Source organism: Manduca sexta, chromosome 22 (assembly GCF_014839805.1).
Source record: "Manduca sexta isolate Smith_Timp_Sample1 chromosome 22, JHU_Msex_v1.0, whole genome shotgun sequence".
NCBI classification, from domain to species: Eukaryota; Metazoa; Arthropoda; class Insecta; order Lepidoptera; family Sphingidae; genus Manduca; species Manduca sexta.
In genome coordinates this window covers 4665403-4686733 of record NC_051136.1, presented here as the reverse complement: position 1 = coordinate 4686733, position 21331 = coordinate 4665403, and the positions used below count along the sequence as shown (strand labels likewise).

At 37.6% G+C, this 21331-nt stretch overlaps 2 protein-coding genes across 2 annotated transcripts in view; both read left to right on the top strand.

Moving 5' to 3' along the window:
* Positions 1 to 2034: 2034 nt before the first annotated feature.
* On the top strand, positions 2035 to 18008 carry LOC119190189 (low-density lipoprotein receptor-related protein 6-like). Its single transcript, XM_037441491.1, is given in 32 exon segments — positions 2035 to 2354; positions 3789 to 4012; positions 5473 to 5663; positions 6074 to 6364; positions 6555 to 6742; positions 7302 to 7531; positions 8553 to 8723; positions 9182 to 9376; positions 9378 to 9416; positions 9778 to 9919; positions 10278 to 10442; positions 11320 to 11464; positions 11879 to 12006; positions 12613 to 12766; positions 13103 to 13377; positions 13545 to 13741; positions 13743 to 13782; positions 14308 to 14446; positions 14588 to 14702; positions 14705 to 14865; positions 15069 to 15165; positions 15167 to 15217; positions 15219 to 15253; positions 15340 to 15376; positions 15379 to 15480; positions 15482 to 15514; positions 15796 to 15867; positions 15870 to 15976; positions 16963 to 17124; positions 17364 to 17522; positions 17567 to 17630; positions 17883 to 18008. Coding segments are annotated over 32 exon segments (4326 nt in total). The 5' UTR covers positions 2035 to 2263.
* LOC119190188 (protein O-mannosyl-transferase Tmtc3-like) overlaps positions 18005 to 21331 on the top strand; it is a 14773-nt gene continuing 11446 nt past the window's right edge. Inside the window, 1 exon segment of the mRNA XM_037441490.1 lies at positions 18005 to 18070. Within this exon segment, the coding sequence (XP_037297387.1) occupies positions 18005 to 18070 (66 nt within the window).

The following is a 21331-nucleotide window of genomic DNA, read 5'->3' as shown; positions in this document are numbered from 1 at the left end:
CTATTAGAAACACAACGTGCCCAATATAGCAAACATTTTGATATTTTAAATGGTATATAGAATACACTATATGCTCATAACCCTATAAGTTAGAGTTTTGACTAGAGACACATTACAAAATACTCTTATCGATTATGAAATAAATATATGGTATTATAGATCGAAACTTCTAAGCAGATACTGATATTGCATATTGTATACACATATACATACTAAATCTTACGTCCTACTAATAATTTAAATGTCAAAATGTGTGAGGATAGATATATGGATGTATGTATGTTTGTTCCCCTTTCACGAAAAAACTACTGAACGAATTTGGATGAGACTTTAGAGTAATATTGGTTATACATCAGAATAACACATAGACTACAATTTATAATGATTTTGTGTAATTTGTCCCTAATGTGAAAGTTTGTAAAGATTTCTGTATGTTCGGATTTGTTTTTTAGAAATAAAGCCATAAACCGCCCACGGCTTCACCCACGTGGAATACGTGTACGGAAATGAAAGTCACTCTGTCCTACTATTATAGGAAAACAGTATGTATTTTTCCTATAAGTTAATTCAAAACATGGCCTATAAGTGTAAGTACCAAATTTCACCCCAATATGTTTATTCCTTGGGTTTAGCAGACCTAAAAAATGTACATAGGTAATTGTAGGTAATAGGTAATTGTTTAGTTGTGGTATGGTAGGTAGGTGTTAGAATACTATGAAGAGATATTATATTTCAATTATAAATATGTACATGTGATGCAATTAAACACTTCAAGTATAAAGTAATTATCTTTAATAATTATACCAGCCTGCTATACTTGTGTTAGTTGATCGACAACTCTCTAAAAAACGCTTCCATTGTCAAGTGTGCAGAAAACAATATAAAATTGACTAACTGCCACCGAAAAACAATCTTCCTTTTTTATAAATATTGTTGAATCAAACAATCAAGTAACCTTACATTATATCTTATTATTAAATACTAGAAATTACCAAATTTATTACATATTGGATTTTGCTCGCGGCTTCGCCCGTGAATAAGAATTTTCCGGAATATAAGTTCCGCTATATATTTTCCCGCAATAGAAAGTAGCATATTTCCTTCGCGGGGTCTGAAACTACTTAAGTATATCCATACCGAATTTCATCGAGGTCCGTTGAGTATTTTTTGAGATTAACGCGTTCAAACAAACAACTAAACTCTTCAGCTTCATATAACAGTATATATAGATTTACAGAATCATTATATACGGGACCGTAAACAAAGATATTATATCAACTTCGTTTAACTACAGTAATTAGAGCATACTCAGTGTGTCTTAAGGCTTAGCGAAGTCTCTGTGGGAGCTCTCCGGAAATATTAATAATTTTCCGTAGCATTGTAATGCTCTTTGATTGATCCTAATAGAATACTTATATTGTCAAACAATACAATTGTTAACAAAGAACACACATAGACCACACAAAAAATGACATCTTTAAAATTGTATCATAATATATTCAGTTTATCAAAAGGGTTCCGAATCCAAACAAGTTAAAAATCGCTGATCTAGAGTTGGGGCAGTACACACCTACATAAGTAATAATAATATTATGTCAATGATTATGTCACTTAGCCCTGATATCTATGCAATCCTATATATGCAGAAAATAATCAAAACCATAATATTACCTATTTATCAAGAGGATTATAAAATAAGTGTACCATCAATATCATTTTATCGTATACCTACATCATTTTATCTGTGATGTCAAGTACCTATTCTGTAAATCCACAAAATATCATATGCACTTTTGATGCTATGTGTTATTTATTAGGCGCTCTACCTGCATATTTAAAGAATAAGAGGACATTTACACATATTTTTTTATTATTCTTAATTGTATTTTACATAGCTTGCCATGTGTAATACAATAATAAGGTTTATTGAAGGTTTATCAAAATTGGTAAATTAATAAGCATTTGTTCCAAAGTTGTGCTTAAACGGTTTTTGCATAAAACGGAACGTCACAAGAAAAAGTCGCGTGCGCGTCGCCGTCAGGAACTTGTAGTTTTTTATCTTGTCTTGTTGATCTCAAAGCTTGGAATTCGAAGAAACTATCGTCAAATCAAATATTTGATTTAAACACGCAATGTTGAAATGATAATATGTGATGAAACAAATTGTTTTCAATCAGTGCCTTATTCGTTTATTGTTTAAAGTGTGACCGTACTAAAATAAACAGATGAGAGATTCGACCATCGGTGTTCATTTGTTTTCATTATGACGAAGCGCCGAAGAATACTTCACGCTGACAAAATAATACAAAATGTTATTAATGTCTTCTGTTTGTTAATGTTTTTACAGTTAAAAGGTAAGTGAAGAATGAAATTGCTTTGTTTATCTCCATGATTCTTAAGAATGTATAGGTACCTAATGCATAATTTATGTACAAGGTGCATCGATGCAAGGTTTTTTGTAGTAAACTCTCTTGAAGATGGTAGCATATGATACTGTTAAAAAAATATATATCTACTTGTCTTTCGCTGTCGTATAATCGTTCGTTTTGCATTCGATTTACCAACAAAACATTGTAATTATCATTTTTATACAATTGTAAAATAAATATTAAAATAGCTGTTGTAAACAAATAGCACACTAGTGAGTACTCAACAAAATTATTATCATTAATATATTTTTTTAAAACAATAACAATGACCGGGGTAGTTGAAAATAAACAAATATATACTCAACAAAATTGTTGTCATTCAATATTTACTTTAAAACATAAGCAATTAGATGAGTAGTTATGACTATAGCTGAAAAAGAATGAATGTACTTACTAGTAACAGTTATGAAGGAGTGTACAATATATATAGCTATAGTTCCCATGAACTATGTACATTCCATATTGCTCATATTTTAATTGCAGTACTTAGTTATGTAATAATATTTCCATCTATGTATATTATAAAACAAAGTACCTTTGTCTGTCTGTCTGTATATTATCAATTAACTCAAAATCTACTAAACAGATTTTTATGAAATTTGGTATGGAGATAGTTTAAGACCCTGGGAAAGTTATAGACTACTTTCTATCCTGGGAAAATGTGAAGCGGGACTTTTATCCCGGAAAACTTCTTCATGCAGGCAAAGCCGTGAGCACAAGCTAGTAATAAGTATACTTCTGCCAAAGAACTATACGGCCACATTAGAATTCAAGAACTTCACACACACAGTATATCGCCTAAAATACACCGTCCAATTCCAAACATTCTGCAAAAATTATAATTGTAAATGTTTGTGACAATATATTTTCATATCAGGAACTATTTGCATAGTTTGGTTGAAATGTTACACAAATATATCAAAAACTGGCTACTTTTTCCCAAGAAAAGTACATGTGAGATAATGATATTGGCAAAAAGCTTTTTCCTGATTGAAACCACAAACTAAAGCGATCTTCTAATATTATAAATCTGAAAGATTTTAAAAATGTTATGATGTTCGTTAGAGATAAATGCAGAAACAGCTGATGGGATTCGTATGGAATTTGACATGGGAGTAAACCATGTCCCAGTTTAACCCATAAGCTACTTTTTATCCTGGTAATTTATACCCATGGAAATAAAATAAATATCCTTTATGATCAGATTTTTAAAGACAGAACATAATTATCTAGGTAGAGCTGTAAACAGATTTCAGTAGTGGGAAACGTTTTTCACGCGGGCATACCACGAACAACACTTAGTTCATAAATTGGTCAATTTAAACTGGCTGTACTGTACTTTTTCTTCCATTTTTTCAGGATATTATTCGGTTGCAAGTAACCCAATACTTCTCTATTCAACGGCATCTGACATTCGTATAGTAAACACTTCAAAACTCGGCAAAGTGAACACAATAGTGAAAGATCTTGAACATGGCTCCGCAGTGGACTTCCACTACAGGAAGGAACTTGTGTGCTGGTCTGATCAAAATGCTGAGTTGATACAATGTATGAAGTATAATGAGACGTACATAGGAGAAAAGGTATGTTTATTAAATACAATTAATCCATGTTGGTGTTCAAACTGACTTGCATTGTTAGTTTAAAATCTCCCATATATCTTCTGAGAACTAAATGTCTTTCACCATAAACATTAATAACCTTAAAGCAGGCTCAACATAGTTTTATTTTTAAAAAAGCTCAGCAAATATGCTTGACTGCAACTGATGTTAAGCGAAAGGAAGCCTATAGAAAGATAGTTAGCTAGTATCTGCCATATAAATTTTATCCTATGAAAATATTAATAAATAAATTATTTACTTACTAAATTTAGTAATTGTTATATGTGTTTGACATATCTAATGTATAACTTATTAGACAGAAAGAGTTTCTATCTGTATAGAAACAATTTCTCTCTCATAAAAAAAAATTACATTTGTAAAGAACACACATTCCAATATTAGTTTATTGTATGTAGTCATCTTATATTGCAAATGGTCTACACTGACCTGGGAGATAACCTTATATCATTACCCTATAATTAAAACTGTAGCACTGGATACATACCAATACAATTATATTAGATGTTCAACTTATTAAAATAATGTTACCATTAAATATTTCTCATTGAAAATTATAATTAATAGTTATCAGTAGGTCAAAGACATTACTCTATTTAAATCAAGATTATATCTATCATATATTTTACTATTTGTAGTACTTATAGATAAAGGTGTTGTTGTTTTATTTAATGTTTGCAAATACAAATTATATTTTTTTTCTGGCGGTGTTTTTGGATACTCGGAGTTACCATATTTTTTTTAAATCATGTGTTATATACAGTAAAATATCAGCTAAGATGGATGTTTAGACAAAAGCTAATTTAAATAATAGGGTAACAGATACCTAATTTGAATTGAGCTAGAATTATCTAATACAAATACAGAGTTAAGCACTTGTGACTAATATACAGAATGTTTAGTAATCGGTAGACAATACATAATCAGTTGAGATGGCCAAATTTTAAGTATTTCACTAATACTGGTTCTGCATAAAAAATATTTCTTGTTATGATCCGTCCCAGTCCAGCCATTCTACATAAAGTAAGTTAATTTGAAATTCTTAAATTATTTTCCAATTTCACTTTCTTGTGATTGGTTACAATAAATGTGCCAATTTCACGTTTGAAAAGCATAAGACACACAATATGCTATTATATAAAAATATTTGTGGCTGTTGAAAGAAAAACAAAAATAATGTATACAAATGCAATAAAAATGCTAAATTTAAAACTTCACAGGTTGAAACAGGAATGAGACACTAACATGAGCCACTATTAAGTTGCAGAAATGTAATCTTATATTGCACTCTCCAAATAATTTTCTCATATTTAATGTGTCGCATATTTATTTTATTATTATTTTATTTAAAACTTTATTGTATACCGCAATGCTATATGTAATTTTTTCATTCAAATTCTAATAATTATTGGTATTGTTTGCAGATAAGGATAGTCTCGCAAGGATCACTCACGCCCACTGGCATCGCGATAGACTGGTACACAAACAAACTATACTGGACAGATGGAGACACTAATAGGATAGAAGTTATTTGTATAGAACAAAAGTATAGAAAGGTTTTATTCTGGTCCGAGGTTGACTTGGCCAGAGCCATAGCCGTTGTTCCTAAAGATGGGTAAGTTTAAATAGTATTAAGCCATAAATAGACATTTATTCATAAATGATATGATATTGATATCTTCAATGGTTCTGTAGCCTCAACAAGGTCTAAACTCAATAAGTTAGTTACCTTGGGGAAAAAAAAATTGTATCATTACATTATATTTTTAATATTTATGATTTTGATCTATTAAAATGGTGACATAAGCAAAAAATCCATTTTACATATTAGATAGTAAGTTAAATTATGCACAAACTTACAATAATAACCATTCTTTCATTTATAATGAATTATGAACCTATGTGTTTAATAATAATTGTGTTAAGTGGCGAGGAATAATCAACTGTCGAACATCGATGCTCTATTTTTACGAAACTCTAATTACTATAAGATGCAATGGAGTCTCTTAAAATATATATTTTCAGGTTGATGTTTTGGACGGACTGGGGTGAAATACCTAAAATAGAAAGAGCCGGCATGAACGGCGACCCGGCCACGCGCAAAGTTATAGTTAAAGAGAATATATTTTGGCCAAACGGAATTACGATAGATTACGACAATAATTTGATTTATTGGATGGACGCGAAGCTTCAGTTTGTTGATGTTATTGATTTTAATGGCGATAAAAGGAAGAGGATTGTTAACGGCGGTCTTGTGTATCCGTATGCGCTAACGTTTTTCAATTATAAACTTTATTGGACTGATTGGAAAACTTGGTGAGTCTAATTATTTATTTAACAGCTTATTAATACCAAAATACAGTCTAAAATCCTTTAATATGGACGAAAATTAAACATGTCTTACTCCTTTCCCATTTTGAATTTCAATTGCTAAAACACAATGGTCAATACGCAATGTTCTAAACCCTTTAATCAACTTTTATTTATCAGTAAAAAATTATTTTAGGTCGATCCACACATGGGATATATCGACTAACGGGCCTTCAATAAAAGAACTTATAAAGTCGCACGAAGTACCTGTGGACATTAAGGTGTACGACGCGACCAGGCAGCCGATGCCTAGCGGAGACTATCCGTGTAAAGATAACAATGGTGGATGTTCACATCTGTGTCTCCTGTCACCTACGCCACCAGGTAAAACCATGGAAAAATGTATAATTAGTTTGACCTTAATAATGCAAATACAGTAGTTATACAAATACTGTAAAAGAGGTTTTAAACTTTAAATAATGTTATTGGTGCGAATATTTGGACATACCGAGGTAAACGGTATTGGCTAAATAATTTCATGTCATTTATTAATCTATCGGCATAACAAATTTCATCAGAATATGTTTAGGGGTCTATGGCTACTTCTAACCAATATTTAAACATCTTGACACAAGTGCTTGTGTAAACTTAAGGATTACCAGTACAATTTTTTGCTGGTGGTAGGATATATTTTATATGCACATGGATAGCAACCACCATACACAAACTGTTAAAATTCGCCATATTGGCTCACGTGATTGTGTCGCGTTCCGGGCTCAGCCTGTGTATATCCGGTTTCAACAAGCCGGCATAATTGTGTCGACTGCCGATGGATAATCATCACTCGTCAGTCGCCATTCTATTGGACCCCACTCTACTTACCATCAGGTGCAGCAAGGTCACTTAGGAGTGCACATATAAAAAACAACTTTTTACATTGCAGGCTACATATGCGCCTGTCCCACCGGCTCCAAGCTGAAAGAAGACAGCAACACAACATGTTACGACAGCCCGCAGTCCCTACTGATCATAGCCCAGCGGTCGGCGATTTCCAAAATATCGCTCGACTCACCAGACTTCACGCCATATACCCTGCCATTAAAGGATCTGAAGAGAGCTCTCACTGTGGACTTTGATCCAAAATCGGAGTACATTTACTGGGCTGACAACTTGGTAAGTGATGTTACTAATATTGTTAGTAATGTACTGTACAAAGAGAATCATAATTGGTCCTATGCTGCGAAATTTGTGTATGAAAAAGAAAACACCTATTATGTATTTATTATTATCAAATAAAAGTTTATGGGAGAAGTTGTAAATATTGCGAGTAAGTTAAAGCCATTCTGGGTTTGATTCACAATTCTGACATCGATATAATGATTTAAAACTAGTAATGTCATACACAAAGAGAATCATATTTGGTTCTATGCTATGTCATTTGTATATCAGGGAAAAAAATATTATGTATATTATTCAATAAAAATGTGTATGCGTAAAGTTGTAAATATTGCGAGTAAGTTAAAGCCATTCTGGGTTCGATTCGCAGACCTGACAGATAGGATAGGTGTAAAATTATCAATAAATGAAATGCATATAAAAAATATATTTTACATTAATGATCAAAGTAAAAATGAAATCACATAATCCTAATCCGATACTAGGATTTGTTAGTAGGTACTGTTTATCGCCAAAAATCAACTGGAAACAAATATTCGCGAATAACAAGAATATTTGTCGTGATAAGGTCATCAAACGTATTTAATTAACTGTTAATCCACTTCATAGACTACCTATAATTAAATCTTTATCTAAATCGGCTTAGATGTTTTAATACAGATACAATAAAATTATAGAATAATTATTATTAACATTTATTATTGTTAACACACCCACGTTCCTTCTTATATAAATACGTTTTTTGAAGGTCATTTAACACATGTACAACTAACCCTTTTATTGATGTCAATTGGTCATTAAAGCCTGGAATTTATCTACGTTTTATATAAATATTCAAATCTGCCAATATTTAATTGGGGTAAAGATACAAATATGAAATTTTATGCGTAGTTGTGCTACTGGTGGTCTGAGTTCTCATGTTTGGTTACAAGACCTCAGCAGCCATGAAGATGTCCATGACATGGGCCCTACCTGGCCTTACAAAAGAAATACGGCTTGATACTACATTTTCTTTAAGGCTAAAACGATATCGAAGGCGCGTCTGGACGGCAGCGAGCAGTCCGTGGTGATTCACAGCAGCGGCGTGCCCGACAGCATCGCCATCGATCCCCTCGCGCGCAACATCTACTGGACCGACCCCGTCACCGACACCATCAATGTGGCCAGGCTCGATGGCACTTCAAAGAAGGTATGTGAGGAAGCTTAGCTGGTGGCAGTACCGGCCATCTAGGCCCAGCAAAGATTCTAGGAGACCGACACAATTTCAAGAGTTCGATGCATTAACTTTGACTTGAATGTCATGTATTGTGACCTACAAATTTTGTCAGAAAAAAGGGCTATGGAATTTATTCCGCAAGGGTGCCCTAATGCCTAAAGCCAGCCCTGTTTTTTGGCCATCAGTGTCCAAGCTTGGAAATCAGCTATGCGTAAAGTACAACCAGTGTCGCAAACCTTTTTGAAATATTAACGTTATTATCTTATATCACCTATGTTTCAGTCTAAATTAAGCATAATATTTGCAATCTGGTTAATGTTATTTTCTGAAAATAGAAACAACAGTCAATCTGTTATAATTTACTTATTTTTCCCTTAGGCCATCATTCCAATGCACAATCATATAAACAACAATATATAATATATATGCAGGTTATCGTCCACAACGATCTATACGATCCCCGCGCGATCGCACTGCATCCCACTGGCGGTTGGATGTTCTGGTCGGATTGGAACGAGAAGAAGCCCAAAATAGAACGAGCTAACCTGGACGGCAGTGGACGTGTGCTGCTGATATCCGAGAAACTAACGTGGCCCAACGGCATCGCGCTGGATACCGTCGCTAACAAAATTATACTGGTGTGATGCAAGAACTAGGAAGATCGAGGTGGGTTGTAGGTTTGAGGTCAAAGCTTTGCCTGATAGTAGGATATTTGTCACCACCTGGATAGAAACCAGCGCGCATAATATGTAAGATCGACTATTTTGTCGACTACTGAAGGATATCATCTCTTGTGTATCGATTTTGTATCCGGATACCACTCCACTGACCATGTCATAATGTGTCCAAAAGTCTTCAGTGGACTTACCACTTGATGTGTTTTATAAGACATTCTAAATGTGCTGAAAGTTTTAATCAAACTTGAATTGCATTAATTATTTTTCCATTGTTGCATATTTTAACACCTGAACATCATCACTAAAAACACAATGAAATTATAATTATAATTAATATATTCCATCCACAGGTATGTAATATGGATGGTACAGACAGAAAAGAATTGCACAGTACTGAATTACTGCATATTTTCGGATTGACTTTGCTCGGAGACTATCTCTACTGGACAGACATGCAGAAGCGAACACTGGACAGAATTAACAAGAATACAGGTAAAGTGTTCTAAGGTATCTGATATAAACGTTTCGTGAGATTCTACTAAATTTAATGACGATTTAAATTGACTTCATTGAAAATTCTTATTCAAGCTATGCAAGGTTTAACCATATTGTAAAAAAATCTACTAATATTATAAATGTAAAAGTTTGTTTAGATGTTTGATAGCCTTAATAGTCTATAAGATATGGGAAACATTACCAAGTCAAACACCAAAAAAATATTATCTAAGATTCTGCATTTGCACTGGTTATAGCTCAAGAAATAACATTCATCTGAGTATAGCTACGAACAAAGCTATTTCATGATAGTATAATGTTTCACCATATGCATATAACATGTATTGCACTGTAGGTTTGGACAGACAGCCAGTGGTGGAGCAGATGGCGAGCATGATGGGCGTGAAGGCGATCCGCCTCGGCGAGGCGCTCGGCTCCAACCGCTGCGCGCTCCACAACGGCGGCTGCTCGCATCTCTGCTTCAACAGGCCCGGGGACTACGTGTGCAGCTGTCCGCTGGGTATGGACACATGTTTTTGTTGTCGCGTAGAATGTTTTTTATGACTACCGCCCATGCCTTCGTGGGTGGCGACTTGGTGGTTAATGATTATGTTGGGGACACCGTGCATTACGACCCGGCATTGAGACGTCCAGATTTGATGATGACCTTCAGGTAACCGCCGGGCCGAGTCCCAAACCCTATATACAACGCACGACATACCAACTAAAACACCGCGATGGGCTTCGGCGCATTAGGGACGGCTACGGGCTTCCTCTGACGGAAGTGTCTAAGTCGTCGTCCGTAGTCGCCTGGTGCGGCCCCGTCGCCTTTTACGACAGACGGGGGATACCGTGGTCGAATTCTCCAAACGTTCCCAATCCACGGAGCGGCGCTGAGTATGCACACTGTTGCAACCTATTATAGTACACTAGTTTTAGAGAAAGCTCTCAAAACTAATCAAATTTCTCTGTTTTTTTTATATTTTGTCATTGATGCTCCGCTCCTGTTTATCATATGATGTTATATAGCCTATAGCCTTACTCGATAAATAGGCTATCTAACATAAAAAATCCAAATCAAACCAGTAGATCCTGAGATCAGCCCATACAAACTCTTTAGCTTTATATAATTGTAAACATTAGTTACTGACAAGATTTCACGCTGCACGGGTAACGGCCGACATTAAAAAATAATTATCGAGGTTCTATCTCCATAAAACAACAAAGAAATAACACTAACATAAACTAATCTGAAATGCAACACAATCAATCACGGAGTTGTTTAACGATAGCAATATATAATTCGTTTCTCCCTGAAGAATCTCCATATATCAAACAAAGTTCCCACTAAGTATGTATGTATATCACAAAGTAAAGTAAGTAAACTTTTATTACAGTTTTGGAACTCGGCAGTGATCGCAAGACTTGCGTGGAGCCCGAAGCGTTTCTGGTGTACAGTCGCAAGAACGTAATTGGCAGGATCAGCATAGAGAATGAAAACAACGACGCAGTGTTGCCGATAAAGGAACTGAAGGAAGTCAGGTGAGGATTAACAGCCTCAATACTAACTATTGTGCACTGAGACAAATGTTTGTACTGTCTGCAAATATTTTTCTGGAAACTGGAGGCTGTCAGAAAATCGGTCGTATTTTCTAATTACGCAGTCAAAGATTTCTGTCTTAGTATGGATTCGAGATTCCAGAAATGAAATAATTTCATCCTTCTTAGATAACCGTCACTATATATTACTACATAGTAATAGTTAAATATCATACTATGTAGTAATAGTTACATTGTCATAGAATTAAATAACTCCTTTATAAAAATAAATTACAAGAATACAACAGGCGTAATTGATATAAAGGAAAAACAATTAAATTTGGCACATGTAAGGTTGATATTTGTTTGCAATATGTGTTATTGCTGAGTTTATTCATTTACTTTTGTTTATTTTAGCGCTCTAGCCGTGCATGTGTCTGGAGCTAAATTGTACTGGTCAGACAGCAAAATGAAAACAATCAGTCGATGTTCTATAGACGGAACTAATGTGGAGAAGATATTAGAGTGGATGGGATTAGTTGAAGGTAAGTCGAATGAATATTGAATATCTTTAACATTAAATCGGGATCAAGAGTATATTATCATGAGTGTTAATACGTCAATAAAGTTGAAAGTAAAATGAGCTAGTGGTAGCATACACTAGGTGTGAACCTGTCATAGTAGTCCACATAAGTGTCACGTAATAGACTGTCAAAATCAATTCGACTGGAGAAGAATAATAAAAAAAAACAATGTTACATAACGCGTTGTACGTACCGCCCCTACCGCCACTGTTACGCATCGTAACGTTTTACAAGACCCCCTCCCCTCTCCTCCAAATTGTGTTACGTAATACTTGGACGGCCCCTAAGTAGTCAATCAATGTTAAGGTTATAGCTTAAGGTCCATTTTTCATACATTTTGTTTCACCTTTAATCTGGGTAACTAAGCAAGTATTGACAAGTAAAGAATTTAAATTCACGTCTAGTTAGTGATTAGTTCTCGCAGTTGAAAGAAAAACGTAAAAATAATTAATATGCATGGATATTTCGGCCTTTAAAATTTAATAATGTATGTAAAATGGACCTTAAGCTATAACCTTAAGGGACAGAGGAGTCATTTAGTAAAATGATTTAATAATATGATTGTAGGTCTCGCAATCGACTGGGCGGGGCAGAACATCTACTGGACGGACACGGCGACGCAGCGCATCGAGGTGGCGCGGCTCGACGGCTCCAGCAGGAGAGCGCTCATCTGGCAAGGGCTGAAGAAACCGAAGAGTATTGTGCTCGACCCTAAGAAAGGGTAAGTTTTATATCATAAGGTTTAGCTTAGGTATCTTGGAATTAGTTGTAAAATGGCATCTCGACTTCAATTGTAATGGTGTTTTAGACTAGTAAAATCTCGCAGTAATTGCGCAAGGACCTCCAGATGCGTTTACACTAGCATCAATATTCAAATAATTCTATACATATGCGATTCGCCGCAAGTCCTGCAATCAAAAATTTGCAGAAGTCCCGTGATTGATACAGAATAAAATTCGATAGCGGAAATCAATCTTTGCAAGTTCTCTTAGTAATTTAAAACTCGCCTAGCCTTAGGACTTCTCTCATTAGGTTCTAATTAGTTCCGTCTTCACAGATACATGTACTGGTCAGAACTCGGTTCGAAGAGTATTAAACGCGCCGCCATGGACGGGTCATCGCCTACCGTGTTTATGGAGCAAGTAGGCAGGGTCCACGCCCTCGCCATAGACTACGAGAAGCGTGCCATCTACTGGGCGGCACTGGACCCGCCCGTCATAGAGTTCGCGTACCTCAACGGCACTGGCAGGAGGACGTTAGCGGACGACATACCGATGCCGTTTGCACTCACACTGTATAATGATTCGGTGTTTTGGGGCGATTGGAATACGGGTAAGAATCAATAATGTATTGCCGAGAAAACAAATTCATATAACATTATCATATCGCATCTAAAATTCTGAAAAAAAAATGCTAGATAAGTAACATTATTATTTTTACATTGTACTATTTCTACATTCATTTTAATTTTGCACTTATTCAACGGTATGTCTCGGCAGGTATAGTAGAGAGCGCCAAGAAACGCGACGGGTCCCAGCGCCGGGCGGTGCACGCCGGGCTGGACTACCTGTCCGACCTCAAGGTGTTCGGCGGCGCGGGCGCGAGCGCGGCAGGCAGCAACCAGTGCGGCGCCGACAACGGCGGCTGTGCGCACCTGTGCCTCGCCGCGCCCGCCGACTACCGCTGCGCCTGTCCACGCGCACTACCGCCTCGCCAGGGACAACGTCTCCTGCACCGGTACACACCACACTATATAGTTCATCCCCGAGGCAATTCTTGTGCGCTCGGTCTTCAAACCGAATGTACGCCAGCACGGGGGGGCTTTTGTCGCGGCCCTAGGCACACAGTTAAGTGTGTGTTATCTCATGGTTGCCAATTCATATTAAGGCCTATGAAGGCTCGCGAACAGTGCCTAGCCTTCTCTCCTCCCATCCTAAGAGCTTTCCTTATCCTTCCCCGCACTTTCTTCCAAGCTATCTCCTCCCAACTTTCTCACAGGACCCTGCAGTCGCTAAACGGGGGGATTTCAGTATCTTATTCGCAGGTCTCCCCGGTATTGCCCGCGGCGTCCGATACCCAAAAATAAACTATTGTTATATCTACAGGTTCACGAAAAGAAAAAAAATATATTGATTACTAAATACTTTTACACTGGCTAGCTAGAGGCATTTCAAAAAGGCTGTTTACATTATCAATTCTTATTATGTTATTATATAGTCCCTTCCATTAAAATGAAATAAAATGCAAATATTTTAATTTCAGAACCGGAAGAATTTCTGTTATTCGCCCAAAAGAACGCAGTTGGTCGGATATTGGTGGCCAATGGGGAGAGCAATGACGCGTTCATACCTTTGACCGGCTTGAAGAACGTCAAAGCCATCGAATACGACCCTGTCAATAAGTATGTATTATATTTACTATTCAATCACTACAACTAACACTAGCCTTTTTTAACAATATGTGACAAAATTACAAATTAATATGCAGTAGTTTTTTGTTTATGGCTCTGATCTCTATTTATTAAATTTATCGGTATCTGTAGGTTCTTATACTGGATGGACGACGACTCGCACGCGATACGACGCGTTCCCATATCGTACTCGACGACATCAGCTGTGACCGACTCGTCGCCGGTGGTGACGGGGCTCTCGCACCCCTTGTCCATATGGCGCTGGACGTATTGGGAAGGACCCTCTACTGGACATGTTCCGATACAGACTCGATAAACGCGACCACTATCGATACCAACTCGTCTGTCAGCGTCATTGTTAGAGGAGATAACATGATGCCACGACACCTCGCTTTTCATCAGACCAAGAGGTAAGTTCTAATAGCTTGAATGTGATGATCTGCAGCTATTTTCAATCTGTTGGTTTTTACGTACATTTAAGCATATCGTATTTTTTTAGAGCAATATTCGTCTGACATAATTTATTACAAAGAGGCTTACGTATAATATGCAGGAGTTCCATCTTCATATTATATCGCTTGATATGAACGAGTCTACGATTTACTTCTCGCAGACTGTTGGTGTGGAACGACGTAGGCCGTGGCGCCATAACACGCGCGAGTGTAGACGGCACCGCGCGTGTGGACCTCGCGCACGTGGCCAACACCACCCGCGCTCGCCATCGACCAGCCCGCCGCCACCGTGTATTGGGCCGCCGAGCGAACAGATACACGCCATCGACCTCGACGGATCCAACAAGTAAACAATCCCCTTGCCGTACTCTGAATACGTCCTTGAGACGATGTAATAATGTGTGTAACGTGTGTGCGTGTGCGCGTGCGCAGGCAGCTGGTGTGGCAGGGCGGCTGGGCGAGGCGCGCTAGGCGATACACGGCGGCGCGCTGTACCTGGGCGGCGGCGAGCGCGCGCTGGCCCGCGTGCCGCTACACCACCGCGACGCACCCGCCACCTCCATGCCGCACCTCCGCCCGGCTCGTCGCGCTGCGGCAACTCACCAAGGTCAGTCCCATATACCTCATGTTGTGGATTTTTGTAATATCGTATTTTAATTAATCAAAGCCTATATTTAGCCTTCGATCATACTTTGTGCACATGTTGATTTCGGAGAGGTCTGTTAACCAACAGTAAAACAGACAAAAATAATTTAACAAATTGGTGATTTGTGTTTTGATGCTGTTCTTAATGATTTTATTTTTGTTTGCATGTACAGGCGAACTGGGTTCTGGTTTTTGATTATGTGTATAAAATGCGATAATATAAGTTAGTGTGGTGTTGTGTAGACCGCGCGCACGCACGCGTGCTGGCTGGGCGGGCGCTGCGGCGGCAGCGCAGGCGCGTGCAGCGCAGGGGGAGCGCGTGCGGGTGCGCGCCGCACTGCCAGGCAGCGCCGCGCTGCGCCGCGGACCACTTCCTCTGCGACGCGCATCTGCCGCGCCCGCGCTGTCTGCTCAACGACTGGAAGTACGCACTCACACACATCATCATCTCCACCTTGCATTCAAAACATTCAACCACACCGTCTTTACCTCTTATTAACTTGAGCCAAAAATCATCCATGATTAACGAATAGTTCTTGTATTTTAGTGCGGATGTGGCGTGTGCGTTAGTGTATTTTTGACTGAAAGTATGACAGTGCCGGTGTAATAAATTTTAAGATAAAATTATAGTTACATTTTATTGATATTTATTTAGTTAATTCGAAATACAGAAATTTCCTTGCAACATTTCCCACAGTTAATTTTTCAATAAATTGTCTCATTCTGTCACATTAAATTTTAATAGGGTACCGAACTCATTTTATTCTTTACTATTATCAAATATTTACATTATATAAATTATAATACAGAATGAATTATTGAAATCCGGTAAAAATCAACAAGTTATAAGTCTTTGAATGTCAGTAGAAGATGTTATCAGCAAGAAACAAAAAAAAAACGAAAATACCCACATTTGACGTCATCGAGAATTACGACGCGTGCGAAAGAAAGAGATGAAGCGATATCCCCACAATGCGCCCACTTCTGCACGTTACAATATTTGGAATATGAATTACTAGCCCAATTTTTATGCAGTTTTCGTAGGAGTGTTTCTTTTTCGTATTATTAATCATTATATATAGAATAATGAACAAAATCAAACTTAGGCCGGTTCCCTATTATAGAAATGGTAAGTTTAAATGAGTACCAAAAAAAATGATTGCTGCAACCAGTAAATAATTAAGAAGAGTAAATAAACGAACCACTCTAAACAATATAATAAAAAATATTTTCTTTGTTTGTACTATACCTACTTTATGCCTTAGGAATAATTTAAAAATGCCACTAGAGTTTTTAGTCCGTTTTTCTAATGGAAACTGCTTTCCGAACTGGTGCTAGAGCAATTGTTTTATAGAATGGTAATATTTTAATATTCCATTGCTACAAATATATGATTTAATTTGATTACAGATGCGACGGTCAGAAGGACTGCGCGGACGGGTCGGACGAGGCGGAGTGCGGCGCGTGCGGCGGCGGGCTCGTGCGCTGCGCGGACGGCGCATGCGCCAACGCGCTGCACGCTTGTGACGCCGGCGTCTACTGCGCCTCCGCGCAGCTGCCCGACGCCTTCCGGTGCGCTACACACTGCACACTGCAAGCTTACTGCATGCTTAATGTTTACACTAATAATATATTAATATAATTGTTGTAATATCTTAGAAAATCGATACAAAGTAACGGTCTTGCTATATTGATACAAAGTAACTGATGAGTTTCTCTATTTCACTTGCCGACGGAGCTATTCACTTCCTAAGTTCAAATTGATTATACTTTTAAATCGGATTTTTTCATTATAATGTTGTCGTGTTCAGATGTGACGACCGTCTATGTCTGGCGGCACGTCTGCTGTGCGACGGCCGGCAGCACTGTGACGACGGCTCTGACGAAGCGCCCGCAGCCTGCGGGTACACGCACAAGGATCAGGTTCGATACAACACACAACATAATGCCTTATTAATGTTAATACAAACGTAATATGGTACAGTAACACGACGTGTGTGCACTCGCAAACCAGTCGCGGCAGTCGCGGCTGGAGCGCGTTCGTGGTGTGCGGGCTGGTGGCGGTGGGGCTCGGCGCGGCGGGCGGCGCGGGCGCGGCGCTGCGGCGCTGGCGGCGGCGCGGCCGGCCCGTGCCGCACGAGCGCGCACGCGCTGCCGCTCTGTCGCACCAAGCACGCGCCGCCCGCGCACACCACCGCGCAACCCGCCCTACCGCGCACCACGCCGCTCGACGCCAACTCCCACGCAGTCAGTACTCACCTCTATATAGTCTACATACCTTCACTGTTACTGCCTACTGTTAAAATAATTGTCGATATTGTAATATTCAGATCATCGTCGAGTCCGGTGTCGCGCTACCCGCGGCCCACGGCGAACCCCCCGCCGAGCCCGGCGACGGCGAGCGGCGGCGGGAACACGCCGCGGCGGCACCACTACCGCCACCTACCGCGCCATGAACCGGCCGCCGCCGCCCACGCCGGCATCCACGGACGCGTGCGAGTCGGAGCCCGAGCCGCCGGCGCGTGCGCCGCCGCCCTCGCCCGCGCCCGCGCTCTACTGACACACATGTGCACAGCTAATACTATGTCGTTATCAAAAGGTATTATTAACATGCGCAGTTTTTTTTATATCGCTATTTGTTAATTTTTATTTGTCTAAAAAATTCTATCGGAAACATAATTTCATATTGCTTGATATAACACCATTTTGTAATCACTTTCTGATGCATTATTGGGTTGTTCTTAAAAGCTTTTTGGTTGGCGCATTATAAAAACCATGTATTCCTTTTAAGCTTGTTTCGAACAGACTTTAAATACGGCGTTGAAAATTCCTAATGTGTACTCGCATTATAAGTTATTACAGAGAGTAAATATTTAGTTAGGTCATGATACACAAAGCATTGTGGTAGCTTTATTTAACATAATTCGACGGTTATAAAGTTAAGTGACTTGAGCTCTTTTTTGGACATTAAGTTTATACATGTTTGAAATTAGCACATTATTCTGCGTTTTTTAAATATAGTTTCAGTCAAGTAACTTTAAAATCATCGATATTATGGTTCGTTATTTATCGTGTGCCGTCCGGATAAAAAAAACTCAAGAAGTGTCATTTTTCTTAATCGGCTTTGGCAGCTTTAATTTACATTTATTTATGTTTCAAGTCTTTTATGTGGCATCCGGATTATAAAACTAAAAATGTCTCAAAGGGTTTATGAGCAAATGAGACAGCTTTAAATTCTTTCCAGTACTATCGAATTCTAAAAGTTAAAAATTCCAAAAGAAGTTAGTAAATTGACATTTTTCAAAATAATTCTCATAAAGTTATAAAACTTAAAGAAGCCTCAAAAAGCTTTTGCACAAATCGAATTTGCAAGCTTACCATCATATTACTTAGCGTCACTGCACGCTAGCGGGCGTAGCTCCGGCAATGAATCATGTGAAAGCCACAACAACATACACTCCACACCGGCATTCTCGAATTTCATTTTGTAGAATATTCGATAACTTTCAATCGGAACACGTGCATCGCTAAAACAGTCGACTTTATTTACGAGCTTTTATTAATCTGTTTGGAAATTTTGTATTGATAATATTATCAGTTCTGAATGTATCCATTGCAGTTCGCTTGACGTATTTGTCTAAATATTCGTGCCTTACGGCAATGTAATATAGACTGCGTAGATGGAGAACTAAGTCGATATTGGCCTAATTATTCAAATACGCCAAGTTGAATACGAGCGTGATATTACGGCTTGGTTGCCGTATAACATTCGATCAAGTTATAGAAGGTATCAGTAGGGAAGGGTCCATATTACCCGATTCCTGCTGGTTTCCGTTTATGTAGGATTATGTGGAATATATCATTAGATAATTATCATTAGAACGATTTGCAGACTGCATTCATGCATATGAGTAAGTCTATGCTGTGTTGGGTTCCCTTTCGAAAAACTTCACCCTTCGCCACTGGAAGGTATTAGAACTATTTGATAGTCTATAACTAATTGCCTTTATGACGTTATTAGTAAATCTACTTAATCATTATCTACATGAATCCTGCAGATAAGAAACAGCTTAGTCTGAGGGCAAAGTTGAACCAAAGTAACGGATCGCGGGGCGTTAAGAGTATCCAAACATACCCAGTAGAAATACTGTGAAAAATGCCACATCAAAATTATATACGATATACATGCTGAATTATGTGTAGTGACGCCCGCCACACGTCCCACACGGCCAACTTTGTTGCCTGGACTCATTTCACTATGGTGCTATGTAACTGTTTGTGCCTCGATAATTTTAAGGAAAAATCTATATATTGACTGTACAGAGTGTAGTTTAAGCTAGTGTTAATTGTAAATAATATTTATGTAAAAAATATGTTTATAAAATTAATAGCGTAGTAACAATTGTAAGGGATGGCGCATGTAAAAGTATGATTCCTAAAATTAATGCAATCGGTCGAGCAATAACACCATTGGCTAAGAACTGCGCGCGGCCTTACCGATATCATTTAAGGTTGAAACACCTAACATAAAGGCCAAATTTGCAGTCAGTTTAAAGTTATTAAAAATAATATCGACGGTTGAAAGGCTAATTGTTTTAGGCGACATTTCTAAGCGACACTAAGTTTCATACATATTTAAAATCAGCAATTTTTTCTATTTTTTTAATCTAGTTTTTTTTTTTCGAAATAAAATGTCGCTTACATCAATTACCTTTCCAACCGCCAATAAAAACAAATATAAAAAACTTCAAAATGTTTTCCAATGTTAATAGATTGCATATACAACTATGTGGATTGTCTGTTTGTCAAGTTTCGCTTGCAAAATAATATACTTAAAACTGTTCGTATGTTACTGGTCTATAACAGATACAACATGACAGGTTTGTTTATGTTTCGTATTATCTTTTACTTCTAAAGTATATAAATAAACGAAAATAAACATATCTTTGTTACAAATTTAAAATATGTGTAATGTGGGTGCATAACGTAAAGGAGGCATCTGATTTTTGCCACTAGAGCGGCGACACGATGTTGTAGATAAATTGCACACTTCACTTATTTGTTAATCTGTGGCCGCCTATATTTGGAATATAAACATAACATTGACCCGAAATCTGTTGTATCGGTTTATGAGGCGCATGCAAAGATGCCTGCGCAATCGTTAACACTAAAATTATGTATGAGAATGACATATACGATAGACTTATCGATAGGATATGTCTATACATTGTTTCTGTTTTCTATTAGCGTTAACGATTGTACAGTCATCTTAGCTACACCCTCTGGTGAGCTTAAAATGACTTTAATGAAAGAATCGTCCCCTTTACTGAAGTTCACGAGGAATTGTTAGAGTAAATAATTGTTTTGTGTTAGATGTAATGACAAATCGATCATAATTAGCGGATGAATTATAAGCGTTCCCATCGAGAACATTTGAGGGGAAGTTCTACCTGGAACGCGCTGTTATCCTGACTAGCATAAAAATATATTCTTTAGATATTGTCAATATATTTTAAAAGTTATTACTTTATGTACAGTTGGCATTTACTTTATTAAAATATTTTAAGTGTACATACAAATTAGTCAATAATTTAATTCAAGTGTAAATCTTAATCAAACATCAACACTGTAAAAAGTAATAAATCGTCAGACTGTGAGCAATTTTAATAAAATTTTGTACCTGTTAAATATGTTTTTTATTAATATATCATGCTACTTATAACTTATACAAATAATGTGAAGCGGGTGAAAGGCTAATTGACGCAAGCGACATCTTTTT